We start from the raw sequence: 27745 nt of genomic DNA, 5'->3' as shown, positions 1-27745 counted from the left end.
GTCAGTACATTTATACATTTATTACAATGAGCTCTTTGGCAATACAGTGCAATATATCGTAACACTTGAGAATGGGACATAATGAGAAAATGTTTGTAATGGTTTCAAAATGACATTGGCCAAAGAAAAAAAACAAACACTAAAAATCCAAGAAGAAAATGAGAAACACAGGGGAGACGAACAACAAAATATAGTAAATAAATAGAGAAGCTGCTATTTTAATGCAGAGATGTGCACTCTTTTTGGCTACAATCTCTGTGGCCGCTATTACAAACCTTTTTGAAAATTAAACAGTTTTTTCTCAAAGCTTCTGTGATATCACTTTAAAAATAAGGGTACTACTTATTAGGTTTATATTTATTCTATTTATTTTTCTGAAATAAAAAAGGGAAACTAAGTTTAGGTGTGTAAAAGTTGACCACATGGGGGGAAAAACTAGTGTGGCAGAAAGGGGTATTATTTTATAATAAAAGAGAGAACAGGGAGGAGATTTAGTCTTAGCCTTAATGTCTAAATAAAATGTCAGATTTTTTCAGCAATACTATTCACTGGCACAAAATGCCTTAAGTGCTCACCATTTCAGTTCTTTTCTCTACAACAAAAAAATCCCTTCATGCAGACAATCAAGACAAAGAAGCCAAAATTAACCAGTAATGATAAAACAAATACATGTTCTCAGTGATTCACTTCACAGGTTTGAAATAAATGCAAAATAGCTTTGATCCCAATAGTATAATGTCAGATTACATTAAGACACAACGTGATTCATCACATTAATTAATGCATTTGAATAATGAAAATGAGACTCCATCACAGCCTTTACAGAACATTTTACTGCTCTGGGTAGTGTGGCCTGTAGTGGTTATAAGGTCTGTTGTAGCACTATGCTACTATAGGGGTCCAAGACTCTAGCCCTGAGGGCCACAAAACTACAGTTTAGAGGTTTCCTGCCTTCATCCTTAATGTCTCACAAGGCTTTGACCCTTTTTACACCTGCTCACCTCATCTGACTAGTATCTTGTTTCCTGGTAACCAAAGTTTTAACTACACTTTGGTAGTAAAATGCGTCTCTGGTTAGTCAGACTTGGGGTGCTTTTATGCCTGTTTTTCTTTTTCTTTTCAGTTTGGTCTGAACCACAATAGCAGCTATGAAAGATGCAATGAACCATGGTCTGGATCAAAGGCCTAAAACGTTCTCGGTCTAGAGCAGTTGAACCATGGTCCAGTTTGTCTGCAGTGTAAAAGCACTTTTCCAGATGGTTCTGACTTTTGGTTGAATTACAGGAAGTTGAGGCAGGTTTCCATCCTCTATTTAACAATAGAAAAAGAAAAAGAACTAGTGTTGTGCTGAAATTCAACTCCCCTTGATGTAAGTGTGCATCACACAGCAGTATATAGATGCAACAGATTGTGCAACGTTTTGTCGATATAATCGACAATGTAGATTATAAAAATGTGTCAACTCCAAACGTTCGTTGTCGGCTAATCATCAATTAGTAGCACTACACAAACTACTGGGGATAAAAACACTGCCTGCGTCTCAAAAAGTGCCCAATCACAACAGATTTTACATTTTACTAAATATCAGCACCTTCCACATTCAAATGACAATGTTCTGGACATTTAAAACTCACATGTAGCTGTTTATATCGTTTTTTTTTTTTTGTTGTTTTTTTTTTTTTTACTAATAGTAAAAACTAGAAATTGGAGCCGTACCCACAGCAAGCAGAGAGCCCTGCAACTAATAGTTGTATCATGGGTTTTGGAGAGATGGATGTAGTTAAAATTTGTCGCAGACCATCTCCTGAACTGGTGTAAGGAACAAAAATAATTTTATTCAATTTTAATGCAACTACGGTGTCTTTACACTCCATTTGTATATGGCTTGGCCGAATACAGATATAATCCTTAAACTGAAAACACATGAAGTGACCAGGTGTAACTGGGGTCTTTGATCAGGAAACTCACTAAACTCGCAGGGCTCCAGGTGTCCAGGACTAGAACTTTTCTTACTGTTTACTGAAGTGTTGGCATTAGTACTTTTTTAGATGAGCCTCTTTAAAACAACATTTAACAAAAAAAAATCAAACTGTAGCATGAAACAGTAGTTAGTGACCTAAATATCAACTTCCCCAAACCTAGAAAACTGATCTAATAGCAGGTCTTCCACATAATTCACTCTGTGATTTATGACAGTACAGACTACATGACATTTTAGACAGAGAAGATCTTATATACTAGTTGAGAGAACCAATATAACCATGGAAGAATTAATGAATAACAAAAGCTTTCATAAATTTTTACACAAGGATGATGGCTATGATGTCCAATGCAAAAATAGAGGGCTTGATATCATGAAAAGAAGGCTTAACATCATGAAAATTCTTATAATGAACTGGAAATGTAGTCAACAGCTACAGGGAAATACCACTGCTTACTATGAGAAACCAAAACTCTATTTAAAAAAAATATTGTCTACCAATACTTGAAATACTTGACATTTCAAATAGCAGTGTGTACTGATGTATAAAGTGCAATAATACATAAAACCAAAAAGGGAAAAAAAAAAAAAAAGAAAGTTGATCCAACTGTCCAAATATCTTTGGCAAATGCTGGCTTTAACCCATCTTATATTAGTGTCCCTTCAATAATGAATATGTCAAGGGATTTTCGAGAAAAGAACATAACTTAGTTGGCTTACTCCCGTTAAGCCTGATATCTCACTGATGTTAGTCTTAAATCAAATAAAGTGTGGTCACAAATACACTGTCCACTACACCTGGAGTGTTTGCATACTTAAACTTAATCTTTTAAAAAATATTCATGCATAAATATAAAACAGCCTGTCCCCTCCACATAAAAATATCTTTATCTTGATCTGAACACCACAGAAAACAGGTTACCACTCTAAAACCTGCGCACCTTTAAAGTGGGAGGTCTTAACCGCAGCATAGTGTGCTTTTTGTTTTATTTTGTGGAAGATTCCTCTTGTTAAGGCTGTGCTGGTAGTGGAGCTATGGCCTCGTCACACCTCATCAGTATGAAAAGGAATTTGCTTGAGATGAGCTGAAATGTCAGAGCTGGTCTGCAGCTCTCCTTTGGTTTGGTGGTGTTGGCACAGGAAAAGAGAAAGAGATAAGATGATGGGATAGACCAGGCCTGACCGCGAACCTCAGCCGATAGGGACTGCGGCTCGGTCAAACGCCCAACGCTGTGCGCACCACCCAAACCTCGCCTCATTAGAGGCTGCACACTTTTCCCAGGAGTGCTCTCCTCTTCACTCTCCTGCTCGGAGAGGCATGAGATGCTGGAGAAGGCCAAAGGCACTGAGGTCATCTCTGATCTGAACCAAAGACATCATAGTAAGACAATGGAGGTCCTGTTCCCACTGAAAGAACCGATGCACAACCAAAAACCAAAGACTAGTCTCTGAACTCGCACTGTCCCAGACAACTCTCTCCACTCGGCTTAGAGAGAGAAAGATAATGAAAAAATAGCAAGAGAGAGGGAGCGAGAGCAACAAAAAGCAGGGAAAAGAACAAGAGATAGAAAGCAAGCAAGAGGAGAGTGAGAGAAAGAGGATGAAAGCAAGCAAGACCAGAGCCAGAGTAAAAGCAAAAGTGCAGTGTAAGACAGCACAAAGCAAGAGAGAGCAAAAGCAAGAGAAAAAGAGTGAAAGTAAGAAAGTGAGACTTCGTAAGAGCAAAACAGTGTGAGAGATCATTCAAAAGAGAGAGCAAAAGTGAATAGAAAGAGAGAGAGAAAACAAGAGGAAAATGCACAAGAGTGTATAGGCAAAAGAGACAGAAATTAAGAGCAAGTACAAAAGCACCCATGGGAGAAAGAGCATAACAATGAGTGCAAGAGAGAGTGAAGGAGACGGAGTTCAGAATCAGGGCTGCCAGGGCTTCCTGTCTTTGCCTCTTTGTTCAGGAATGTGTTTATAGCGACACTTGTCCCCAAAGTGACAGCCAGTGGTCCTCCAGAAATAACACTCATCTCCATTGACAGGGCCTTTGCGCCTCAGCCTAGAGGAGAGACACAGCGATACACAGACAGTGTGTTAAACGACCACAGAAACATACTGCACACCTGCAAAGCTCCTAATGCAAAAACTGCAGTTCTTAAGACAAATGAATGCAGAGTCCATTACCCAGAAGCGCCTGCAGCCTGAGGTGCAGCAGGAACAGGAAAAGGTCTCTGGATGCGTCGGTCTGGATATCGAACCACTAGCCGTGTGTTCTCTATTCCATAGCCCTGTTTTAAACAAAGTATGTTACATTAGAGATGCAACAAAATTATTATTTTGTTTCTAATTAAATAAATTAAACAGCTTAAATATGTTTTGGTCTTACTTAAAAAAAAGTAATTGATTTATTATGTCTATATTGAGCACTCCACAATGTAATAGCCCAGCAGAAATAATGCAATACATTTGCCTTAAGTACAATTTTAATCATGAATCTATTTTAGCAGTGCTTTTCTAGTTCCCAGTTTTCTCGTAAAAAATTGCAGTAATAAGGTAAATTTATGATTAGTCATAGATTTAGCTTAATAAAGCCAATATAGTCATATATTTAGCAAGCTAATTACCTAAGCAGTATAATTTTATCAAAAATTACTTAAGTCACATGTAGCTAGCTAGCTACTTTAGCTACAGTTTAGAGTGTGGGCATGCCACAGCTGCATTATTCTCTTTTCTAGGTCTTTTCAACTATATGACGAAACACCAAAACGTTTTGCCATTTTTTTTTTTTGTTAAATATTTTTCAGTTGCCATGAAATAAAATTCAGTGCATCCCTGTGATGTTTTAGGTCAGTTATAAAATCAAATATTGAGGTAATGGCCTTTCCATTTAGCCACCCAAATAATTTGCTACGTAGTATATACTATAAGAAACAGCAAATCAATTTGAGGATGTCTAGGTGATAAAGTAACATATAATGGCTTCTTTAGAGAACTTACGTTCAGCTTCTCCATTGCACGTGTTGCCATTAGAGCATTCTTAAAATTTACAAAGGCGCAAAACCTCTCATGCAGCACTCTGATGCTTTCGATCTCTCCATAGCTGGAACAAAAGGAGAGAAGTGAGTCAGCACCCAAACATGAAGATGGAAAAATAAACAGTGAGCGTAATACAAAAGAGCCCAATGAGAATTGATGGGGGCAGGCTCACTTTTTGAAAAGATCCCGCAGGTGCTTCTCTGTCAGTTCTGTGGTTACATTACCCACCCAGAGAGAAGGGCAAGGGCTTCTGAGATGGAGAGAATGAGGAGAGAGAGATAATGAGCAAACCCCTGAGAGACACATGCAATATGCATGCAATAAGGCAAACTATGAGAAAGATTGCAGGCATCTGTTTTGACTTACCCTGGCTGAAGGAGGGTACAGTCATGGTTTGCTGCTGTAAAAACAAAAGAATAAAATAATTGTTATCAAACAAGTAAATAAAAATAAAAATGTTAATTATTCTTGCATTTAACTCCATGTGATCTGCTATGGTCCTTTATTACTACTACAATATCGCCCTCAAGTGGCTGAAAAAACTATTACACTTCACTCCAGTCATTCATTCTCATTTACCACCAGCCTACCTCTTGCTGCTAGAACAGCCTGTACTGTGCTGTATTTCTCCAGCAGATACACGCTTTGCTCCTCTTCATAACCAAGATCCTGGTGAACAAGGGCAAGCACAGAGACAGGCCTTTTATCTTACCCAAACTTCATTACATTAATTTAAGCAGCTAGAAGATATAATTCATTCTTTGTACACTGGCGACATAAACAGGAGAAAAAAAATCTCTATAAAAGTAATGAAAATGCTGGAATGCTAAGTTAATTCAGGTATGTGCAGGACTCCATCCTTGCTGTTAGACAAAAACAGTGTATCTCCATTTTTGTTGTTCTTTATTTTTGACAAAATTCATAATGTATCTAGGCCATTCACCACTACAGATTATATTAAAGCTTACATTAACTCTATTAAATGTATATCTGCTGCTGCTATTATTATTATTATTATTATTATTATTATTATTATAATGATTATTATTATTACTAGAAGAAGTAGTAGTATTAGAAGTATTATTATTACTACTATTAACAATTATCAGTACTTTGTCAGTACATACTTATTCTTACTACCACTATTATTATAATATCAGTGCACCTGTATATAACAACAGACTCATTTGATGGTATAATATAAATACGGTAAATTTTCTAATTACTGAGGTCTAGGGGTGAAACGATTACTCAAGTAATTTGAGTTACTCGATTTTAAAAATCAAGTAATTTTCTGTGCCTCGAGTAATCGTTTATTTAATTAAAAAAAAAAAAAAAAAAAAAAAACTCAGCGCGCGGTAATTTGCGCTTTTACTGTGACAACGCGCTCAGCGTTGTGTCACCCGCGCACAGGAAGAAGGAGGAGGCGGCAGAGGTTTTCGTTCAGAAGAGGGTATTTTGAAGCAGCGAGGGAAAAGAGCGACAACTTACGAGGAAAAAGAGCAATAATAATGCAGCATTTTAGGCTGGACAGCGTGTATTCGCTCTTAACTCCCAAAACAGCACGCTTTAATGCTGCACCGTCTCAGCCGAGGACACGTTAGCGGTGGAGCTGAGAGAAGGTTAATATAACTCATAACAAATCAATGAGATTAACATTTATGTACCTAAATAACATAACGACAGCACAGTGGAGTACTGGTTATTAGTAATACTGTCTAATGTGTGTGGTTAGTTTATAAAAACAGACAATTCCGGACTTAATACAGGCTTTATTTAAGTGAACACATACACATATAAACAAATACATGTCACCGGCTTGGTGAGACGAACTGGAAACATCTCTTCTGTTCAGAAGCTAAGATGCACAACATAATGCAAATGTTTATATGCCTTTTTTTATTGATTAATTCCCTATAGTTTTGATACTTATAAGAAATCCTTGTTAAAAATAATTTAACTTAATTTATTAAAGTACTAATTATTAAACTATTATTATTCCTTTACTTATTTCTATTTGTGTTTGCAGTTTGGAAATTTATAAATATAAGTTATCTAAAAAAGAAATCAATTGCTCATTCATTATTAAGTGAAATGTCTTGTTTTCTCTTGTGTATTTTTAATTACTCTTTAAGCAAACTTAAAAATATGTTTTATCAGATTACACGATTAATCGAATCGATTTTTCAGAAGAGTATTCGATTACTAAAATAATCGATAGCTGCAGCCCTACTGAGGTCCTCATTGGTAAGTCTTCGAGGGAGTTGTTAGTCTACGCAGTCATGGATTTTTTTTTTTTTTCTGATCTGTTGTCTTATTACCCCGATTCTGTGAAGCTGCTTTGTGACATCAGTTGTAAACAGTACTATACAAATAAGTTAGATTTTATTTTTATATTTTATTTTACTGTGACTACCATTGAGAGTTTGGGAGATTTTAGTGTAGTTTTACTGTGACAGTGATTATATGCAGTTCTTATGCATTTATACTGTATAATTTTCATTTCCATATCAATACATGGGGTCAAATATCAATATATATCTTTTTAAACATAGCTCTCCCAATCACTCTCTTTTCACATAGATGAGTAGGCAGAGTCTAGGCCAAAGACTCTTATTTCTACAGTGTTGTGTTCATATCCAGGTAAGCAACCGTGTCCATGACTGGCATGATGTGGCAATTGAAGAGTAACTGTTTATTACACTTTGGGTGTATTGACAAATATCTTTCAGTTATGATTACTTATCTTAGTATCTATAATTACAAAATCATTGTGTGAAACCTTGTATTTTATATGCATTAACCAATACTCACCTTACATTTGATCATTTTTACTCACAGTGTATTTTACACGCATTTATATAGAAGATTAACCAATAATCGCAATATATCCTTTACATATATAGTAAAACATTGTTTGATCAGGCATGTGACTAACACAGACTTTATTATGACAAATTAACCCACACGATACATAAGGCGTTTACTAACACATAGGGTCTATTGTATGGCGGTCTAACCACGCGCCACTAACACATTATCATATAACACATGAGATCTATTGTGAGACTTGTGTAGCTCATGCTTGAAGCATTTCGTTTACTGCATGTCTCTGACTAACGACCATCAATCATCAGCTAGTGCACTCTGGATGAACTAAATTGATACAAAGGAGGCTTCGGGACGAACAGTGCGGCCTTTCTCTCTGTGCGTGCAAAGTCCTTCACCTACCAAAGCGGGAGGACGCGCGCACATAGGGAGGGCGGCACTGTCTAATTACTGGAACAATATCACACTGTCTGACTGGACCCAGTCAATTCTTAAAACAATACCACACTGTCCGGCTGGACACAATCAAGGCCAAACACTAGTGGTCCGGTCAGACCTGTGAAACTTGGAACACTAACACGTGAGAATATGCATACTAACATGAGATGATTTTAGCAAAGCCTCATCAGCAGGCTTCACGTCATTTGGGGTATAAACATGGAGTCGGATCAGAGGGGGGTCAGAACTTCTACTGGGACGGCTGTTAACTGTCTTGTATGTATTGGTTCTCCTGAATTCAGTAATAAATACTTGGTTTGCTTTCAACTTCACTCCACCTGTCTACGACTCTCTATCAAACGAACACGTAGGGGAGTTGTACCCCGGACGAGAGGTGGGGGTTAACCCACCTTTCATTTTACTAACAAAACACAACAGTACTTCCCAATACACTTAAATAAATTAATAAATAAATACACGACTTACCATAAGTTGTAGCACTTTGCAGTAAAAGAGGTCATTGACCGCCTCTTCACAGTCTTTATCCAACTTCAGCACCTGCTCCATTGCTTTCTCAGCCTCGCTGTACCTCTAGTAAACACACACACACACACTTCTTGTTTCAGTGCTGTTTGGATTTACTGTGTTTGTATGTCCTAATAAACACATTTACCACAAAACAAAATTTTTCAAAAGGCCTCAACCCACCTTAAGACCCATCAAGGCACTGCCCTTCCGGTAATAGCCTTTAGGCCATTCTGGGGCCATCTGAATAGATTTCTCAGCATCAGTAAGTGCCAGAGGATACTGATCCAGACAGTAGTAACAGTATGAGCGATTCCCAAAAAACCTGCAATTTCACACAACAGCAAAAGTGACTTTAAATAGAAAAAAGACATAATATATAATTATATGGCAGACCAGTCAAAACTAAACAAGCAGCTGCATGTGTGGAAATCTGTGGTTGGCAGTACCTGTAGTCCTTTGGGTCATATTTGATAGCTTCTGTAAACATACTAACAGCCTGAGTGTACTGCCCTTCCTGCACCAGTCTGATCCCTTTTTCTGTAGTGAAGAGAAAGAAAATCCCAAGGTTCTTTTAGACAAACAATAATTAGGATTTTAAGGGATTTTAAAACTGATTCTGAACATTTTGAAGACTGAAAATGATTTTGCTGTAAGAAAATCAGCTAAAACCACTCAACTGTGTGTATGTGTGTGTGTGAGAGTGGGGGGGGTACACACCTGTCAGTGAGGCACTTCTAGTCACAGAGTTACTAGATCCACTGACCTGTGTGGAAAATCAACAGACACTGCGTCAGAAGGCATCAGTGGAAGACTGTACGTGAGCAAACATGGAACAAACATGATCTGAGGGAGCTGCTTGATAAAGCACAGCTGTTACACTGCGTTTGTAAGCAGCAGGTCATGGTCAGCTGTCCAGTCATAAGTGAGAACAAGACCAATTTTAGACCAGTTTCTTTCAGTTTCTTAATGATGGTAAACCTGACCAATAACTGAACCAAGAATGATAAGCTGATCACATTTTAATGTGGTGGGGAATCACACTGCAGTATTTTTAACTAAACATTAATTTGAGACAGTCAGGAGAAGTCTCAAAAGGTCACATTTCTTAAACAGAAGAAACGTAAAATCTTGAATAAATTAACATGTTTCAGCTTTTCAGGACTGAGTACAGCATACCATAATTCTTATTTGTCACACCAGAACTACATAGAATTTTTTTTTAATTATAAGCATGCAACCCTCATATTAAAGACACACATTTTATACAAATGGGTTTACAAAAAGTTGTAATCATGCTTTGTGTTTAAATGCATCAGTTCATCCTGTACTGCAATAAAATTTAACAGTTTTTGGTTGGGGGGCTTTGAGGGGTCCAGCAGGCTCCTGTTGGCTACCAAAGCCCAGAGGGAGCGCAATTGGCCTTGCTCTCTCTGAGTGGGTGGCTGATGCCCCCACACTTCACCCCAAAGGGTGATATCCACAGCACAAGGCATCTGTGAGCTGATGTATCGGAACAGAGTTGCTGTGCATTCCTCAGAGTGTGCTGTGATGCTAGCAGCAGTTTGAAAAGAGATGCTGGTGTTGGGGCATACTGATAGGGGGAGTTCTTATGAGTGGGTTGGGTAATTTGTTGTGTAAATTGGGCAGAAAATAGGGGTAAAAAAAAAAAAGTTGGTGGTTGTAAATTTAGCAGCTCCATTAAACAATAGTATTTAAGTTATTGTACTGGCTGGCTCTTAAATCTGAGATATAAATTGAGATATGAATGAAGTCATTGTGTTTAAATCTTTTATATGTAGGTCTAGGTCAGTTTTTTTTTTAATCCTGAACCTGGCACAACCTTGCCCTGTACATTAACCCCCTCTGCTACCTGCTAATTCCGCCTATCCACTACACCTGGGTTTGTGAGAGTTCCCATAAAATGATGAAAGGGGGAAGTGGGCTATAAAACTCTCTAATATGACATTTTCAGTAAAAAAGAAAAAGAAAAGTAATAAAATGTGCGATTGGCAAACTATATTTTATAAACAACAAAATCATTTACCCTAAATGTTTTTGTCTGTATTCATGGAAATAGCAGTTTTTTCCTTGTTTTCCACCTGAAATCATTTTTGAATTTATCCCCTCACCCTTAACTGGCAGTTCCCTTCTCAGCACAGAATGTGACTCCATAAGCAGTGTCACACTGTAGTGGAGTGTCAGTGAGGAAGAAGTGGGTTGAGAAAGACTGCTAGTGTGTTCCCTGCTCCCAACACACCTGATTCACCTAATCAGCTCATTAACAGGTCCTCTGAGAGAGTTGCAGTGGGTGTGTTAATGCAGCAAAACCTCTAAATAGTGCAGTGCTGGGGTACGAGGACCAGAACTGAGAAACATCTGGGCAATTAAACAAAAAGTAATCCCATGTCTATTATTTAGCTTTTTTGTTTTTAATTATTCTGAGTTACATCCCTGTGTTTCATGCTGTTATATTCTTATTTCAACTGTTTAAATGTAGGGGACATTTTTTTATTCATATTTGAATGTTAATCTTAATGTTTTATGTGATCAGAGAGTCATCATAGCATTTTTTTCTCGTAGCTGTACCATGTTTTACTATGTATGTGATAAATAAACTTTGCACTTTGATTTAAGTCAAATGTGGGTCTATAGCCACATAATCACATTTTATCTACAACGACCATTAAAGGCCATTTTTAAAGTCCACTGAAAGCATGTAGAGATAAAGGGTAGCTGGCACATACATAGTTAAGTCACAATATAATGAAAACCTATTTGTTTCTACACTCTTAGTGTCAGTCTTAACAATTTCTTGTTGTGGCATGTTTGCTAGTAACGTGCTTTGCGCTGGTACGAACGTATCAGATACAGCAGTGCTGCTGGAGTTTTTTATCCTGCAAATTGCAATGTCTTTGACGACAAGACCCTACAGCAAATAATGAAGACTGATGTGAAGATCAATAGAGACTCTTTCTCCACCATCAATACAATAATTCAAACAATCCACAAAGCTAACACGATTGTTGAGAACTCCATACATTTCTTAAACAGAACTTTTTACTGAAGCAGTCTGAAAGAAGGTAGCAACAGCTTCATTGATCTCTATCTGTTTACTGTGTGTGCTATCTTTAGTAATCATCATATTTATTGTGCTGTTTTTGTTAGAACATTTTTTTGAATAGATATTTGTCTTGCATAGTGTTGTGTTGCTCAATGTTGCACCATGCTCCTGAAGGAACGTTATTTTGTTCCACTGGGTACATGAACAGTCAAAACAACAAATAAAGCCTTTTGATTTCATTTGTATATATATGTGTGTGTTTTTATCTCAATGTGTCAATATGTCATATGTTTTGCATATGTTATCGATTGCTTAATGAAGTGCTTAATTTTCGTTCTTTGTAAAAACTGACTGCTAGACAGTGTTGTGCTAGAGTTGTGCTGCAAAAAATCTTATTTTCTTTTGATGTGTCTTTTGCATTACAGTTTCCATTAAATTGTATACAAAAAAAGTTCAATATATATACCACCCTTATAAATATTAATAATATTGCAATATACTGAATCATATACTCAGTATCTTTATATGCATATTGCTAGGTTCTTGATGAAAGAGGCAGTGTAAACTGTGCTATAAATTATTGCAGTTTTAGTTTAACTATTTATTACATTGCCTCCACATGTCCCAATGGTACTGCTCCTTTCCATCCATATCTCTATATTATTAGAAAATTAAACAAATAGACAAAATGAGTTCAGATCACGCACAAAAGATACAGTCAGTATCCACTTCCACATTTAGCATTGACATAAGCATAGCATAAGGTCTTTGTTCTGCTAAATGCAAATTTTACTAATAGCACTTTCACTCATTCTAATCAGTAAAATCTCAATCATTGTATTTGTCTTGGCATAAGGCTAGAAATAGAAACCACTATAAAAGTGTGCACCACCCCTAAAGGTGAACATGCTTACAAGCAGTTCCAAATAAGCCGAGAGAGGCAGAAAACTGACACTAAAAGTGAAAGAAGCGTGTGAAATGAGATGGTACAGTAACATTACAGTATTACACACAAACATGATGCAACATTATGCAGTTACCGCCAGTGTTACACTGCCTGATTCATCAACGTTACACAGTGCAGTTTCTGGTATTACAGGAGCTAGTTTTATATTAAGCACTAATCCAGCATACCTACCTTCTATGAATAAGGTCATATAAACAAACACACATTCAATGTGATGCACTCAGGATGTGCAGTATGTCACTTAGGAACATGGGTGTTAAAGTGAAGGACAGGGGGATGTAGTGGTGGGGATTATGGCCTTAAAAATATAATCTTAGATTTTATTTACAAAAAAATCAGATTTTCGATTATAATCAATTATTTTTCCCCCCAACAAAAAATCTACTACCTGTAAAAATATTAATAATAAAATAAATAAATAAATAAATTGGTGTTTGGTATTCAGACGTTCTGTGTTAAGTCGACTCATTGAGTGAATTAATGATTTAAAACATTGTTTACAAGCCCATGCGTTCATATCATGCGGAGAAACTCGCACACTGAAAGACGCTGGATTATACTACAGACTGCAAATTTGTGACCGAAATTGAGAAATAACAGAATAAATAATAAATGAAGGAAACTTTGAAGGAGAGATTATTATTGTTTTCCACAATGATCCTCACCAGAAAGGGATGACGCAGTAGTTTTTTGAAAGCGGTAGGCTTTATTTCTAGCTAAATATATGCTTTATTTCTCCGGTTGTTTGCGTCGAAAGTGCTGGAACAGTGCTGGAACTTTTTTGGTGCAAGCTCAATCAGTGGACAGTAGGGGTGTCACGATTTCGTTTTTTTATCGAAATCGATCGAAATGATGTCATGGTCTCGAGCCTCGAAGTCAAAAAGAGGATCAACGATCCCTCCCGCAAATGGCGCAGCACGCTACGCAAATGGCGCAGCGTGGACAAAGAGCAGCCTTTTCTCAAGAGAATGGTCATTAGACCACTAGTGCCTAATGTGGTGTAATACAGATCACTTGTATCACTTTGCATCACTTATATTAAGCCCATCTTTTGAAATAAGATATTGTAAATTTGATGAATCAAACCAATGACTGACCATAGACTAATCTAAAACTGGCATAGGCCTCTCTGCTGTAAAAAACAAAAAAGAAAATTGAGAATCGAATCGAATCGTGACCCTAAAATCGGAAATAATATCGAATCGAGGATTTAGATAATCGTCACACCCCTAGTGGACAGAGCACAATGTTTAGAAAATGTGTGCACTTGTGTCTGTGGCAGGGATATTTTAGATTCAAAAGATTAAATATCTGTATGTAAAATCTGATTACTCAATTAAAAAAAAAAATTAAAACTGTAATTCGAATTAACCGGTACTAGAGTGATGTAATGAACTTTCGACATTTAAAGGGCCTGTGACATATCAGAAAGACTTATTTGGGTCAAGATCAAATTGATAAATTCTTTTGTAGAGGAATATATACAGAATCATTATAAAAATAGACTGCCACTGTATACTGTATAAGTTTATTGTTTATCAGAAGCACACTCACCTTCCTGGTTCTGGCCTCATTTTCTTTGTTCTCTTTGGATTTACAACCTGCTTTGCACTTGGCTTTAGGTCTTATGTGACTAACAGCATTTACAACAAAGGCACTGCTTACATCCCATTCCGGCTCCTGTGGAAGAGAAAATGAAAGCGTGTCAAGTTTAGTAAAGGTGTCATGAAGCAGCTGAATGAAGTGAATCCACCTCACCCTTGTGCTTCCAACCGTCTGGCCTTGACAGCCTGATACGGCCTTGATACTCATGAGTCACAGTGAATCCCAAACACGGAGTTTAAGATTAGTGTGTAGTACCTCTTCACAGGGCCGGGCTGAGTACTGCCTGTTGCCTTTGTTTCCTGAGGCCAGTGGTGGTGTGGCATTGCACGGAGCAGCTTTTGGTTTCTCCTCCAACTTTTCCTTTACCTCTACCTCCACCTGCTCCTCCTCTACCTCAGAATCACTGTCCTCCAAATCAGAGTCAACCACACTGCCCCCACCACACTCTTCCTCCTCCTCCTCATCATCATCATCATCCTCATCATCTTCCCCCTGGGGAGAAGAGTTCAGAGAAAGAGAAAAAGAACATTATTTATGCATTTTAAGCTTTTTGAGCTAGCTTACTGTAATAAGAGAGACATTTAAACAGCCACATACCTGTGCTGTGCACTCATCTTTTTTGACGCTCTCAAGTTTCTTCCGTTCTCGCTGGCGCTAAAAAGGATTGAAAATAAAATGCAAATCTTTTATTTTAGCACTTCTGATTGGAGAAACACACTTTTGTTTAAAATATAACATTACAATGGTTTATAAATAGTTGTTTACATATCAGACTAGATGTTAATTTGTACACCTTTAGTCCATTACTCAATTGTTATTAGCATGTATTAGTTGGGTGGTGGGTGATTCTCAGCACTGCAGTAACACTGACATAGTGGTGAGGTGTTAGTGCGTGTTGTGCATGTGCGAGTGGATCAGACACAGCAGTGCTGTTGGGAGTTTTTAAAGTGTCAATGTGAAACTGAGAATAGTCCACCAACCAAAAATATCCAGCTGGCACTGAGGAATGGCTAGAAGATGACAAACCCAAATATGACAGTGTGCAGCAACAGATCAGCTTCAGTCTTTATGAGGTTGAGCAGCTAGGTAAGAGAGTCTTGTAACAGAGAAGATAGTGTTTAAAAACTCCATCAGCACTGCTGTGTCTGATCCACTCATACCAGCATAACACACACTAAAACCACCATGCCATCCAAATAATAGCTGCTATGTGGTGGTCCTGTGGGGTCCTGACAAATGAAGAGCAGGGTGAAATGAGGATGATAAAGTATGCAGTTTGCAGAAAGAGAGGACTACAGTCTGTAATTACAGAACTATGAAGTCCTCCTATACGGCCAGTGGAGCTGATGAATTGAACAGTAAGTGTAGAAAAAAAGGAGATGGTTTAATGGTTATAATGGCTGATTGATGCAAGTTATTTTTATATAATTATACACATACTGAATTCTACGGCACCCCTAAAGGGACATGATGTTTTGTTTGTTTTTTTTAACGTAAAGAAAAATTGTGAGCCCCAGATACAAAGTGGTGGGCACCAGATACTAAGTGGTGGGCACGAGTATATTCACTGATCTGTACAGGACTTTACAGACTGCTACATTGTGCTGTACACATGCTTTGCAATCTTCCATCCAGTTATCAAAATCATATTCATTTATCTGCCATTTGGGAACTAATATAGGCTGCTTTTGCAAAGATCCAGCTAGATAACCTAACGCTAGCTAAATTTGTTTAGCTTAGAAGGCTTGCATTGCTCTCTGTACAATATATGGTGGGCTTGGGTGAAAGTAACCTCTTTGTGTGTGTCTGTGTCCAAAAGCTTTTTCTACAAATTTATACCTCCTGCCTTACGCACTTCTAATAAGAGTTAGCTGGCTATCATTAGTTCTGGGCTAACATTTCACACTGAAATAAATTAATTAACGTTAGCTAACCTAGCTAGCTTAAACATTCCACACTAAAATAAATTAGTTAACGCTAGCTAACCTAGCTAGCTAAAATATTTCACACTGAAATAAAGTAGTTAACATTAGCTAACCTACCTAAAATATTTCACACTGAAATAAAGTAGTTAAATGTTAGCTAACCTAGCAAGCTAAATCATTCCACACTGAAATAAAGTAGTTAACGTTAGCTAACCTAGCTAAAACATTCCACACTGAAATAAATAGTTCACATTAGCTAACCTAGCTAGCTAGCTAACAACTTAATTTCATTGTGGAACATCTACTTAGCAAGGCAGGTTACTGTAAGTCGTCTTAAGTTGTCTGTCAGTTTAAACTATAGCATGCTAGCTACCATTATCTGGTGCTAACCACTTAGCATGTTTGTTTACCTAAAAAAAAACATTTCCTCAGGGGCCCTGTAGAATTCCATAGTAATTTAGCAAGTTATTAAAATGCAATGTGCTGTTCATGGAATATCCTACATAGTCTACAGTGCACAAAGACAGGTTTAAACAGTTGATCTGACATTATTATCACTAATAAATTACATTCTCAACATCTTATTTAATCATGTGTGTGTGTCCCCCCGACCAACAAACCTTCTTCTTAGCTCTTCGTCTCTTTGCTCTTTTCCTCGCCTTCTTCTCTTCACTGAGACCCTCCTCTCCATTCAATCCATCCTGAACCACAAAAAAAACAACACACTTTTGCTTAGTTTCTTCATTACGTATTCTTACTAAGTGCAACAAACTTTGAAGGATACTTTCTGTACCTGTGAGAGCATGTCCTGATTGCAGTCAGAGGTGGCACCAGTCTCCATCTCCTCTGGGCTTTCATTACTGGAGCCTGTTGAGTAATACAGAGGAAGTCTGAGACATTAGGAGACCACAAGTAGGAAAAGTAAGAAAAGACTGTTAAAAGGAATGCTGAGCTGTAACATGTTAAATAAGAGGTCATGTGAGAAGAGGGGAAACTCCACTTTCACGAAAGCAGAAGCGAGATCCAAGTTGTGAATCACTTTTTGCAGTTTATAGGATGCTCTGTTTTTTGCTGTCCCTAGTAGAATATAATAAAACAAAGTGGGTTCCTGTATCTTTAAAATTTCAGCTCCATTGGATTATATGTTCCACTGGGTGAAAAACACTGACTCACAGTAAAATTTCCACAGGAAGGCTAGAATTCAATTACAACTAATAATCAAAACTAATCAGGCTAATCTGCAATTAAGACTACATTCACCATGTTGTGTTGTTCTATCTGATATAGGCTGGGCCGCTCCGCCTAAGACTTTCTGAAAGCACCCTGATTTGTGAAAACTCAAACGAAAGACCTATACCTTCTAAATCAGTTTTTTTTTTTCAATTTTTCCAAGCCCTGAACAACTGCACACACATACACGCTGCTGATTTTACAATGCACAAAGCCTAATGATTATACAAGATGAAACAATGTGACCACTGTATAAATATGGACATCAGAAACAAACAGATTTCTTCCCCTGCCCATGGGTAAAGGGTGTAAGCCATCAAACATATTTGCTCTGAGCCAACAAGGTCCTACAAAGTCCTGTTGTTTTAAAGCACACAGTCTCGTGACATTGAATTACATAATAATTATCTAAAGACCTAAGCTTTTCTCTTTCATGGCAATTGCTCTCCCACTAGGGCTGTACAATATACCATTTCAGCATAATTATCACAATATGTGACAATATGTTTTACAGAAAGTTTACAAACGGAAAACCTGTACTGTTATTATTTTACGTTACATATCCACTGTGACTCAAAATGAACATTTTAGCTGAAATAAAATAAAGTGAAAAACATGATCAAAGTCAAACAGTGTCTATTGAACACTGTTTTCCACAGGATTTCATTTTTTTTACCATTCAATAATCCTAAATGAGCATTTTCTTCATATCATACATAGAAAGCCCTATGAAACATGTTTTTTTTCTAATTCTGTGTATTGTCATGTGCATTACGTGTTTATATCTGTGACTCTGTTCGCATTGTCCACATTAGGGAATTCTTAAGGCCCTACATGAATTTATTCAGAAGGGCTACACACGTTTAGCTAGCTAGTGTATCTAACTTAACTACATAAGCATTGCAATTCTAGTCATAATTTTATGTTAGTAGTGCTATTGTAAAATCATAAATGTACTTAAGCAGTGTAATTATCCTCAAATTGACCTTAGTAGGGCTCCTCAAATCACAAGTGAGTGAAATTCTCACAGAGAATGTTAGCCAGTGTTTTGGTAAACAAACAAATGCTAGCTAGCTAGCTGCCTCAGATAACATTACTCTCCTTGCTCCTGTGTAAACAGCAGTTGTTGGGGGGCAGGGGAGGAGTGTAGGCCTGAAAATGATTCTAATTATCCTGTATTTTTTTATTTACCATATTTCTCGCACTATAAGGCACACAATCAACAAATGTCTATTTTCTGGTCTATTTTCATACATAAGGCGCACCGGATTATAAAATGCATTATATGATACTAGTAAGAAACAGGGGTGTCGCCATGTTTTCCTTTTAATTCTAACCACTGGGTGGCGAGACCTGTAATGCTAACCTAAGTTCAATAAACAAAACTGTATTTCTTAAAATTGAAAAAAACATTTTCAAGTCAAACAAGTGCTGGTGTTAATCTACACAGATTTCTCTCCTGAAAAATGTTTATTTGGGTGAGTAAGGCGCTTCCGTTATTTACAGTAAGCTTAGATTTTCAGATTTTCACTAAGGCTGGGTGCAGCAGCATTAGCATTAGCGGACACAGTTAGTGCTAGTAAATGCCGCTCGACAGCGCTACACTGAGGAACCCTGAGTATTAGCCAGCGATATTAGCCAGCGGTTCGTTCCACGTAGCTTTTTTAACACAGCAAACTCGTCAATATACTCGCCTCTGAACAGTAAAAAAGCTAGCGCTTAGCAAAGTAATGGTAGAAATGGTAATGCTGTTCCACCAGTGCTAGCCGGGGTTAGCAGCAGACTACAGGCTGATAATACTCATCCATGAACAGTGAAAGAACTAGTTCTTATTGGTTAATGCTTATACTGCTCTAGTCTCTGTGCTGGAGAAACTGAACTGAAACTCCTGTATAACGCTGTACTTCAGCAGAGTGGCTTTACTGCTCCCTACAACCTGACTGGTAAAATTTATTCATAAGGTGCACCGGATTTTAAGGCTTACTCACGATTTTTTGGGAAAATAAAAATTTAAGTGTGCCTTATAACGCGAAAAATATGGTGTATATATAATTGTAGAATAAAAAAATATCACAGTCAGTTTTTTTCCCCAACCACATCAAGAGAACAGAAACACGCTTGATCTTAAACAAGCTACAAGAGTAGACAAGTGACAAACTGTGTAATTTGAGAGTCTGTTATGGCCTGTTATAAACATGAAGTCTAAGCAAAAGGGGTAAGGTACAGCTGTCGAACAGCTTCTCAAATGACAGTGCAGAGGTGTGCTGGAAAATGCCTTCTTCCTATTTCTATGTTGCACTAATCGCAACGTAGCCACAAAACTGCCCAGCATATTAAAACAATCACTAAGCAACTTCATAATAGGATAAACCGCCTGGTATGACAGTCAATTGCCATGAGCTCACCAATCAGGAATGCAGAGTACAGACTTCAACCTGAGCTCTGAGTGCTTTCGCTCTCTCTCTCTCTCTCTCTCTCTCTCTCTCTCTCTCTCTCTAAGCCACCCCGTCACTTTAAGGACACCCCTGATCTTTTGTTATTGCCCTGCTATATACCAAACGCTCAAAGGTCATGAGTTATATTTAGATACCGTATATTAAACCTCTTTCTACACTTCCTTTAAATCACTTTGATGTGGTAGAAGATACAGCTACACGCTCCAGAGCTACTCAGAATGACATTCTTCAAATTCCAGAGATTTTCATACAAACCAGAGTGTTTAACAGGAAACACAGTCATGTCTGCAGTCGCTTAAGTGGGAAAGACACAAACCTTCAGATGACTGTAGATTACCCAACATGAGCCTGAAGAGTGTTTCACAACTGCAGTCCTGGAGGCCACCAATGCTCTAATGCACCTGATTTAGCTCAGCTAGGACTTGTAATGATGACTTGGCCCCATTACATATCTAGTTTGTTTATTGGACAATATATCCAAATTGTTGCAATAAACAATAAACATTAAGTCATTTTAAGGCCTGACAAAATGATAATAGCTCAAAAATGCAAGTATACTCTTTTATAGAGAAATAAACTTTTAAGAATATTTAGACATCGCAATTGGACACCAATAAAATATGTTTAAATATCTTAAATAAAGAAGTATAATAAATAAAATAAAACCAAATAAGTACACATACTGCCAGATTCACATTAATGTCCTTATTATATAAACACAATTGAAAATATACTGATTTTAGCTGCATATTTCCTCTTTGGGGTAGAAAAGTAGAGTTTAAGCAATCCGAGTATACAAAATACATTGTCCAAAAATGTTTGTACTTCAATTACGGTTATGTATTTTTAAAGAAAAAACTAAAATATTTTAAGTATTTATACTGGAGGATTTAAACTGCGGAGTGCTCACTGTTCTGCACTAACGACTCTTGGCAGCAGTTTTCGTAAAACCATCTACAAGTTCATTTGCCTTTCCTTTATTCCTTCAGGTTTAACTACACAAAGCTTATATATAAAACACATTCTGTATAAGAGCATCTGCTTAATGTCATACATGTAAAAGCAAAAGTGTTTATGAATACATGTTTACATATATGCATGCCTATTGGAGATGCTTTTCTGGAAGAACATTTATCTTTTTCACACAGTTCTTTTAACAAATCAAGTAACTGTATGAACATGAATAATAAAAAAAAAAAAAACCAGGACATAATTAGAGATTATAAAATATGGACCCACAAAATCTAAATATCTGTTACTGTGAATAGCTAAGCTCGTAAAAGATTATCTATATTTTCAAAAGGTATAATGTTAAATATATATATGTTTTTTTTTTTATTTCAAGCCTACCTTCTGTTTCCATCTTTTAAAGTTTCAACATAACAGAATCAGAAAATGGCTAGAGCAAAATTGTGGGCACCCTGCACTAGGGTGTGCTTTTAGCATCACTGCTTGAAAACATACTTTGTTGCCAGTGAATTGTCCTTCAAGTCTTGCTTAGAGAATTTTAACAAAAGGCTTCTAGTTCTGTGAAACTTGATGATGTTTAGAGACTAGGGAATGTGAAGGCCTTAGCAAACCTTCTGTTAACACATCCTAAGAAACTTTTTAAGGTTATTTAATTTGAAACTGTGGAAGATACTCTAAATGGGCTTTATGGAACATTCAGAAAATGAAAGATTCCATAAAAGTCCTGTAATTTAGGAGCTAAGTAGCATATGCTTTTCTGTTGTATATTTTCCTGCTGAGTCATCTTCGTTTCATCTTCAGCTTTACAGACTGTGAGATGTTTTTTTTTATCTTCAGGATTAGCTGGTATCTAAGTAAAGACATTCCATCCTCTAACAATAAAAAAACATTTTACTAGAAATGCTATAAAATACAGTGCTTCTGCATTCTACAGAAGCACTGTATTCTTTTAGCTCAGTATCCCCATGTATTAACATGTTACAAGTTGACTATGCATTACTTGTCATAACAGTTACCTGTCGTTACACATATGTTTGCACCTTATCCTCACATCACTTACAGTGCTCAGAGTGCTGTGTTGATACTGGACCATTCTATCTGTTATCATCATGTCTTTCATATCTGTTGTGATTATTGTATTGTTCCGCTTTTGTTTTTTGCACATTTTCTTGCATTTTCTTGAATGCGCTTTACGTAGTCTGAGCAGTACAGTTTTTTTCCATGTTGCACCATGGTCCTGAAGGAACGCAATTTTGCACCCTAGGGGAGACATGTGCACATGCTTGTAACTGACTACAACACATTCCCACAGAATGACTGATCGATCCTGTGTTTAACAGTTTTTCTCTAAACAAACATACATTTTTGATCATTTCAGTCACAGGTATCCTACAAAATTTAAAAATGCAATAATTTTCCCACTGTGGGACTAATAAAGGATTATCTTAGTTTCCAAAGTACATTGGGCTTGTTTCATGTTCTGTTGAAAGATGTCTATAGCCCTATCCGGATGGGATTAGTTTTTCAGGGGGGTGTCATGCTTTCTTGGGCACGTGACATTGTGTTCAGTAGCTTCTCCATTTCCACTCACTGTTGTGTTTACGTGGATCTCCGTGGAAAAGCATCCAAAGTGTAATTACGGTACATAGTAGTGGACAAATAGCTATTTTATTAAACGCAAGTTGACGAAACCCGGATTTGAAACTTGTGGAGATAATACAGGGAAGATTTATTCTGACTGTTCTTATATAAAAGGTCATATGTGTGCATGTGTCCCTGCACAGTAAAAGAGTGAACCACCACTACAGAGTCTGTTAAGTCTTCTTGAAGGTAATCTGCAGTTAAACATTTATTGTGATTGGCCTTTAAACAATCCAGCAAAGAGACATCTCTAAAATGTGTCTTGATATTCAATTCAGATTGACCCCCACCATTCTTGTTAACTGTACTTTCTTTATTATGTTATAAACTGAGCAAACAGAAAGAACGAGACTACAGAGTGCTAGGCAGCTGCTTAGAGGAGACGTCTGAATATGTATAATGCTTTGAAGATTTTTTTTTTTTATCTTCTGGCCTTCCCCTAACCACTGTTTGTGATTGTGAACAAACCATAGACCTTGAACTCTGAAAGTTTAAACCTCCTACAGTGGACAATTTTTGGACAAATCTAACACCGTACAAATCAAAAATAGCACACTATTGCTGCTTTGTAAACCTGCTCTTCAATGTTTTATTCTTAACTTTATGCCTTTTGTAGACTGTCATATCTTCTACTCACTTTCTGTATGCTTTGCAAAAACACTTTGACCAGGGGCGCTCAAATTTTGCATGTGACTGTGTACATGGGAAGAGATATCCATCATAGATGCAGGTGGTCTTTCCCATATACAGAAATGTAAACAAATCAGCAAGCCCAGGTAAATCTCACTGGCTCAACTAAAAGCCTGTATTCCTTTTCTTAGATCCCCAGTATGCAACTGATTATCCACAGTATGCAACTAATTTCCCACAGTTTATACCCTCAAACTGCTTATATTAAATAATCAATATTCATACCAGTAGATAAAGAATAACCTAGACCAGCTGAATGAGAATCTACTGCGGGCTGTGTAGAGGAGACAGATGTTAAAATAAAACAGGAATGTATCCTTTTTCTTCCTTTACACACAGACAAACTGACAAGCTTGATTCAACAATGGCATTATTCTAGAACCAGGTAGTTTTATAGTAACTTGCATCAAGACCACAGTAAACCCTATAGTCATTCTAACTCAATTAGTATATACCATCATACACAATAAGATCAAGGCACTAATCCATCACTTCTTTCTATACCAAGTCAACCAAAACACACCAACTAACTAATCAAACCCTGAGTCATTGTTATGGAATTACTCCACCCTAAAGGAAAGGGAAACAGCTGAAAGCAAAATACCAGCCTCTGACTATTACATATATATTTGCATTCAGTGAGATACCAGTACCCTTCCATGCAATGGCATTTACTTCTGTGACAGATACTATAAAATCACTGTGATCACTCTGGGTATCAACTTGCAAAACTGTTTAGTTTACAATGTTTTTTTCTAATCCCCCCATTTGGCCACAGAAATTATGGTGATTAATATTTATATTGTTGTTCTAGGACCATTTATGCCACACAATATTTGTTGTGAAACATGTGATTGCAGGCAAAATCCAACAGCAGTGACACAGTAGTGATACTTAAAAACTACTTTTCAAATGCTATACCCAACAAACATTTTTTAATTATTCTAAACAAAAAGAAAATTCTGTTTTGTAAACAAAGTGGAATAAATTGCCACTCTTTGCTGTATGTAATGGCAATATATAAGTCAAATTGCGGCCGCATCCATATATTGTACAATAAGTCAATAACATGACTGTTGTAACAGGCCTAAACCTAATCACTTTTAACATGAAATACTGTGTATTCAGAAGAATCAGAACATATACCTGTAAAATGTGCACAATCACTACAAAGGCTTTCCTCGAATAGATTCTAATCAATATTATCTCCTCACACAAATACACACTGTCTGTGCATTCATCCTTTTTCACTGTGATTTGCAAGGGTGAGCGCACTGTGGTGCATTCCCAAAACTCAGTTAGAACACCACGTACCTTTGGTCCAACATTATCAGTGTTCTGGCCGCCATGGGTCAGGTCAGATTTGTGGTATTCTTTAAAATTTCAAACTAGCAGATTAAAATCCCTTCCAACTCTCCAGGCCAGCTATATGTGGATAGAAGTTAAACATTTTACAAGATTTAAAGCTGAGGTTTTATGAAGCTAAGCAATAAATTCAAATTTCACATGCAAAATGACCAGAGATTAAATCTGACTGAATAGCCTGGTCCTCAGATGTAGTCCAGCATTTAAAAATCAACCTCCGCTGTACAACACAGACTTAGCTTGTCCGCTTCACATCTAAACTTAGTAGCCTACTGACTCTGAGGTCAGTCTGGTTCTGAGGTCAGTCTCTGGCTTGACCACATGGTTTCTCTGGACAGAAAGCAGGCAGGCTAACTGCAATGTTGAATAAATAGCCCTGCAGGATCCCAGATAGCATGCTCAAGTGGAGCCTGTATGGGTAGCCCAACTGGGAACCATCATGTCCACGGGTTCCATGTTGGCCCCACATATGGAAGCCCACCATGGGCTGCACATTAGACATAGATGGGACGCATCACACATGTGAGATTAAGGTGGGCTTTAATGAAGAAGCTTATTTAAAAAACCAAACTGTGTCCCAGTTACAACACATGTACAAACCAACCATGTTAGCTAGCTGTGATGCTAAACAAAATGTTCACTTGTCTCTTAAAATATAGAAGTCAAAATTATATCAATTACATTTAAGAGTGTGTCAAAGCCACAAATAGTGCAAAAGATCTTATAGCTGTTTACTTCATGGTAGATGAAGTATAAAACACATTTATTAAGGATTAAAGAGAATTTACTTGATACAATTTAGATATAAGCTGACATTTCTTTTCTTTTTTTAGCTGTGCTCTTTTTTAAGAGAGGACTGCACTGTTATGCTATATCATCATTAGCTACAGCTCTGGAAAAAAATAAACAAATAACTAAGTAAGAGTTTCTTCTTTGATTTTACAAAATTTAAAACCACTAGAATATAATCGGGAGGAAGATGGATGATCACAAGGATAATCAAACCAAGTTGAACTGCTTAGATTGTTGCACCAGGAGTTGCATAAAAATACCCAAAAGCAGTGTGTAAGACTGTTGGAGGAGAACATGCCAGAATGCATGAAAACTGTGATTAAAAACCAGGGTTATTCCATAAAATATTGATTTCTGAACTCTTAAAAAAAACTTTAAGAATATGAACCTGTTGCTCTTTGCATTTTTGAGGTCTGAAAGCTCTGCATCTTTTGTTATTTCAGCCATTTGTTATTTTCTGCAAACAAATGCTCTAAATGACAATATTTTTATTTTGATAATTTGATAGAATAAAACAACAATATTCATTTTACTCAAACGTATACATGTAAATAGCAAAATCAGAGAAACTGATTCAGAAACTGAAGTGGTCTCAATTTTTTTCTAGAACTAGTATTCAATGACCATAAAATGACAACAATATCATTTATCGAAGTTATTAACGAAGATTATTGTGACAGGCCTAGTCTTAGCAATGATGCCATAAAACTGAATAAGTAGCAGAATGAAGGACATTTAAACATATTTAATATTTCAATTTCAATATACTGTTAATATATTTAATTATTAAATAGAGTTCTGTGCTCCTTTCAAAGAGGCCACTGTTATGCTATTAGCTAACAGTCTAGATCAGTGGTATTAAATGTACTTAAAATGACAATAATAACGTTTATCGCATTTTTATTTCTTAGGTAAGTTAATCGTACAGTAAAAGTTTATGGTTAGTTAATAGTGACAGGCCTGTCTATCTAACCCCACACTCGGTAAAGCAGCTCGGGGGCTGTTGTTGATCTACAGCGTTAACGTTACACCGCACAGCTCACTGCAGCTCCACAGCGAGGCACAGCCCGCCCGCCTGTCGCCTGCTTGGACTTCGGGCAACTTCGCTGCTTTACCTCTGTGAGTATCAAGCATTTCCCCGCTGTTTTCTCAGGCAGCACGGCGGGTAACTGAAGCTGTAACTGTCTAAAAGTGAAATGAACCCGCCTGCCCGGCCGCCTGAGGCCAGGCGAGCCCAGCGGGCGACGTGGAGAACTTTTACGAAGTGAAGCTAAAAGTTGTGAAGGCGTGAGACTCACCACTCCCCAGCCCCAGTAACCGGCATATATCCCTGGTAAACCGCATCAGTGCAACCATCCAGCATTATTTACCTACAATACCTACATAAGAAATAAATACATACTCTAACGTAAACACGGTTTAAAGCGCGCTGCTCGGCGACATGTTTAAGCCTGTAGTTTTAAATGTGGTAGTTGCTGCTCCGCTTCCTGAGCATCGATCGTCGCCTCACTTGGCCCGAGCACAGGCTCCTCCCCCCCACCGTCTCTTAAAGGAGCCGCACAGCAAAGCCAGTGCAGAAAAAAACAAATACACACTTTATACAGTAAAAGTGTTTTTATATATATATACATCTCTGGAAAATTAAAATAAGCACTTTCTTTGATTTTACCAAATTTAAAACCTCACAAGCCATCAAACCAAGCTGAACTGCTAGATTTTTTGCACCAGGAGTGGCATAAAGTTATCCAAAAGCAGGGTGTAAGACTGGTGGAGGACAACACACCAAGATGCATGAAAACTGTGATTAAAAACCAGGGTTATTCCACCAAATATTGATTTCTGAACTCTTAAAACTTTATGAAAACTTTATGAAACTTTTCCTTGCATTATTTGAGATCTGAATATATATATATATATATATATATATATATATATATATATATATATAGTAGGGGTGTGTATATGTGTATATTACATATTGAACCCCAGGCTTCCAACATGGTAGCTCACTGGCACGCAGTGGTGTTATCCACAGCACCACACCAACCACAATGTATACATAATGTGTACATAATGCACATAACAGTGTACATAATGCACATACTTTTTTTTTTTTTTATATTCCTTTGTCTTAATACTTATTTAAATCAATTGGGTGATTGGGACATGTTTAGTTATACAATATCTATTTTCTTGATATGGTCTTCATGGATTCAAGCTGTCTGTGCCAAATTCTGACCATAC

General features: G+C 37.2%; 1 protein-coding gene across 1 annotated transcript; it reads right to left on the bottom strand.

The window, feature by feature from the left end:
• zgc:123010 (RRM_SF domain-containing protein) lies at positions 1-27018 on the bottom strand. The gene is made up of 16 exons (XM_007240379.4): positions 26800-27018; positions 17152-17225; positions 16979-17059; positions 15031-15087; positions 14689-14925; positions 14383-14508; positions 9518-9563; positions 9247-9337; positions 8981-9122; positions 8759-8863; positions 5596-5674; positions 5372-5405; positions 5178-5255; positions 4967-5069; positions 4154-4257; positions 1-4028 (listed from the first exon to the last, which is right to left on the bottom strand). Exons 1-16 carry the CDS (start codon positions 26855-26857, stop codon positions 3893-3895), a joined length of 1551 nt encoding a protein of 516 aa, XP_007240441.3. The 5' UTR covers positions 26858-27018; the 3' UTR covers positions 1-3892.
• Positions 27019-27745: the final 727 nt, after the last annotated feature.

Source organism: Astyanax mexicanus, chromosome 7 (genome assembly GCF_023375975.1).
Source record: "Astyanax mexicanus isolate ESR-SI-001 chromosome 7, AstMex3_surface, whole genome shotgun sequence".
Lineage (NCBI taxonomy): Eukaryota > Metazoa > Chordata > Actinopteri > Characiformes > Acestrorhamphidae > Astyanax > Astyanax mexicanus.
This window is presented reverse-complemented; position numbering and strand designations above follow the sequence as displayed.

Bases quoted from the DNA above. Each gene is read 5' to 3' on its own strand.
- zgc:123010 (XM_007240379.4), bottom strand. From the start codon at position 26,857: ATGGTTGCACTGATGCGGTTTACCAGGGATATATGCCGGTTACTGGGG. The intron at 14,509-14,688 runs GTACTACACACT...TCTCTTCCACAG, and splicing joins CAGCCCGGCCCTGTGAAGAG to GAGCCGGAATGGGATGTAAG. The intron at 8,864-8,980 runs GTGGGTTGAGGC...TGTGTTTACTAG, and splicing joins GTGCCTTGATGGGTCTTAAG to AGGTACAGCGAGGCTGAGAA.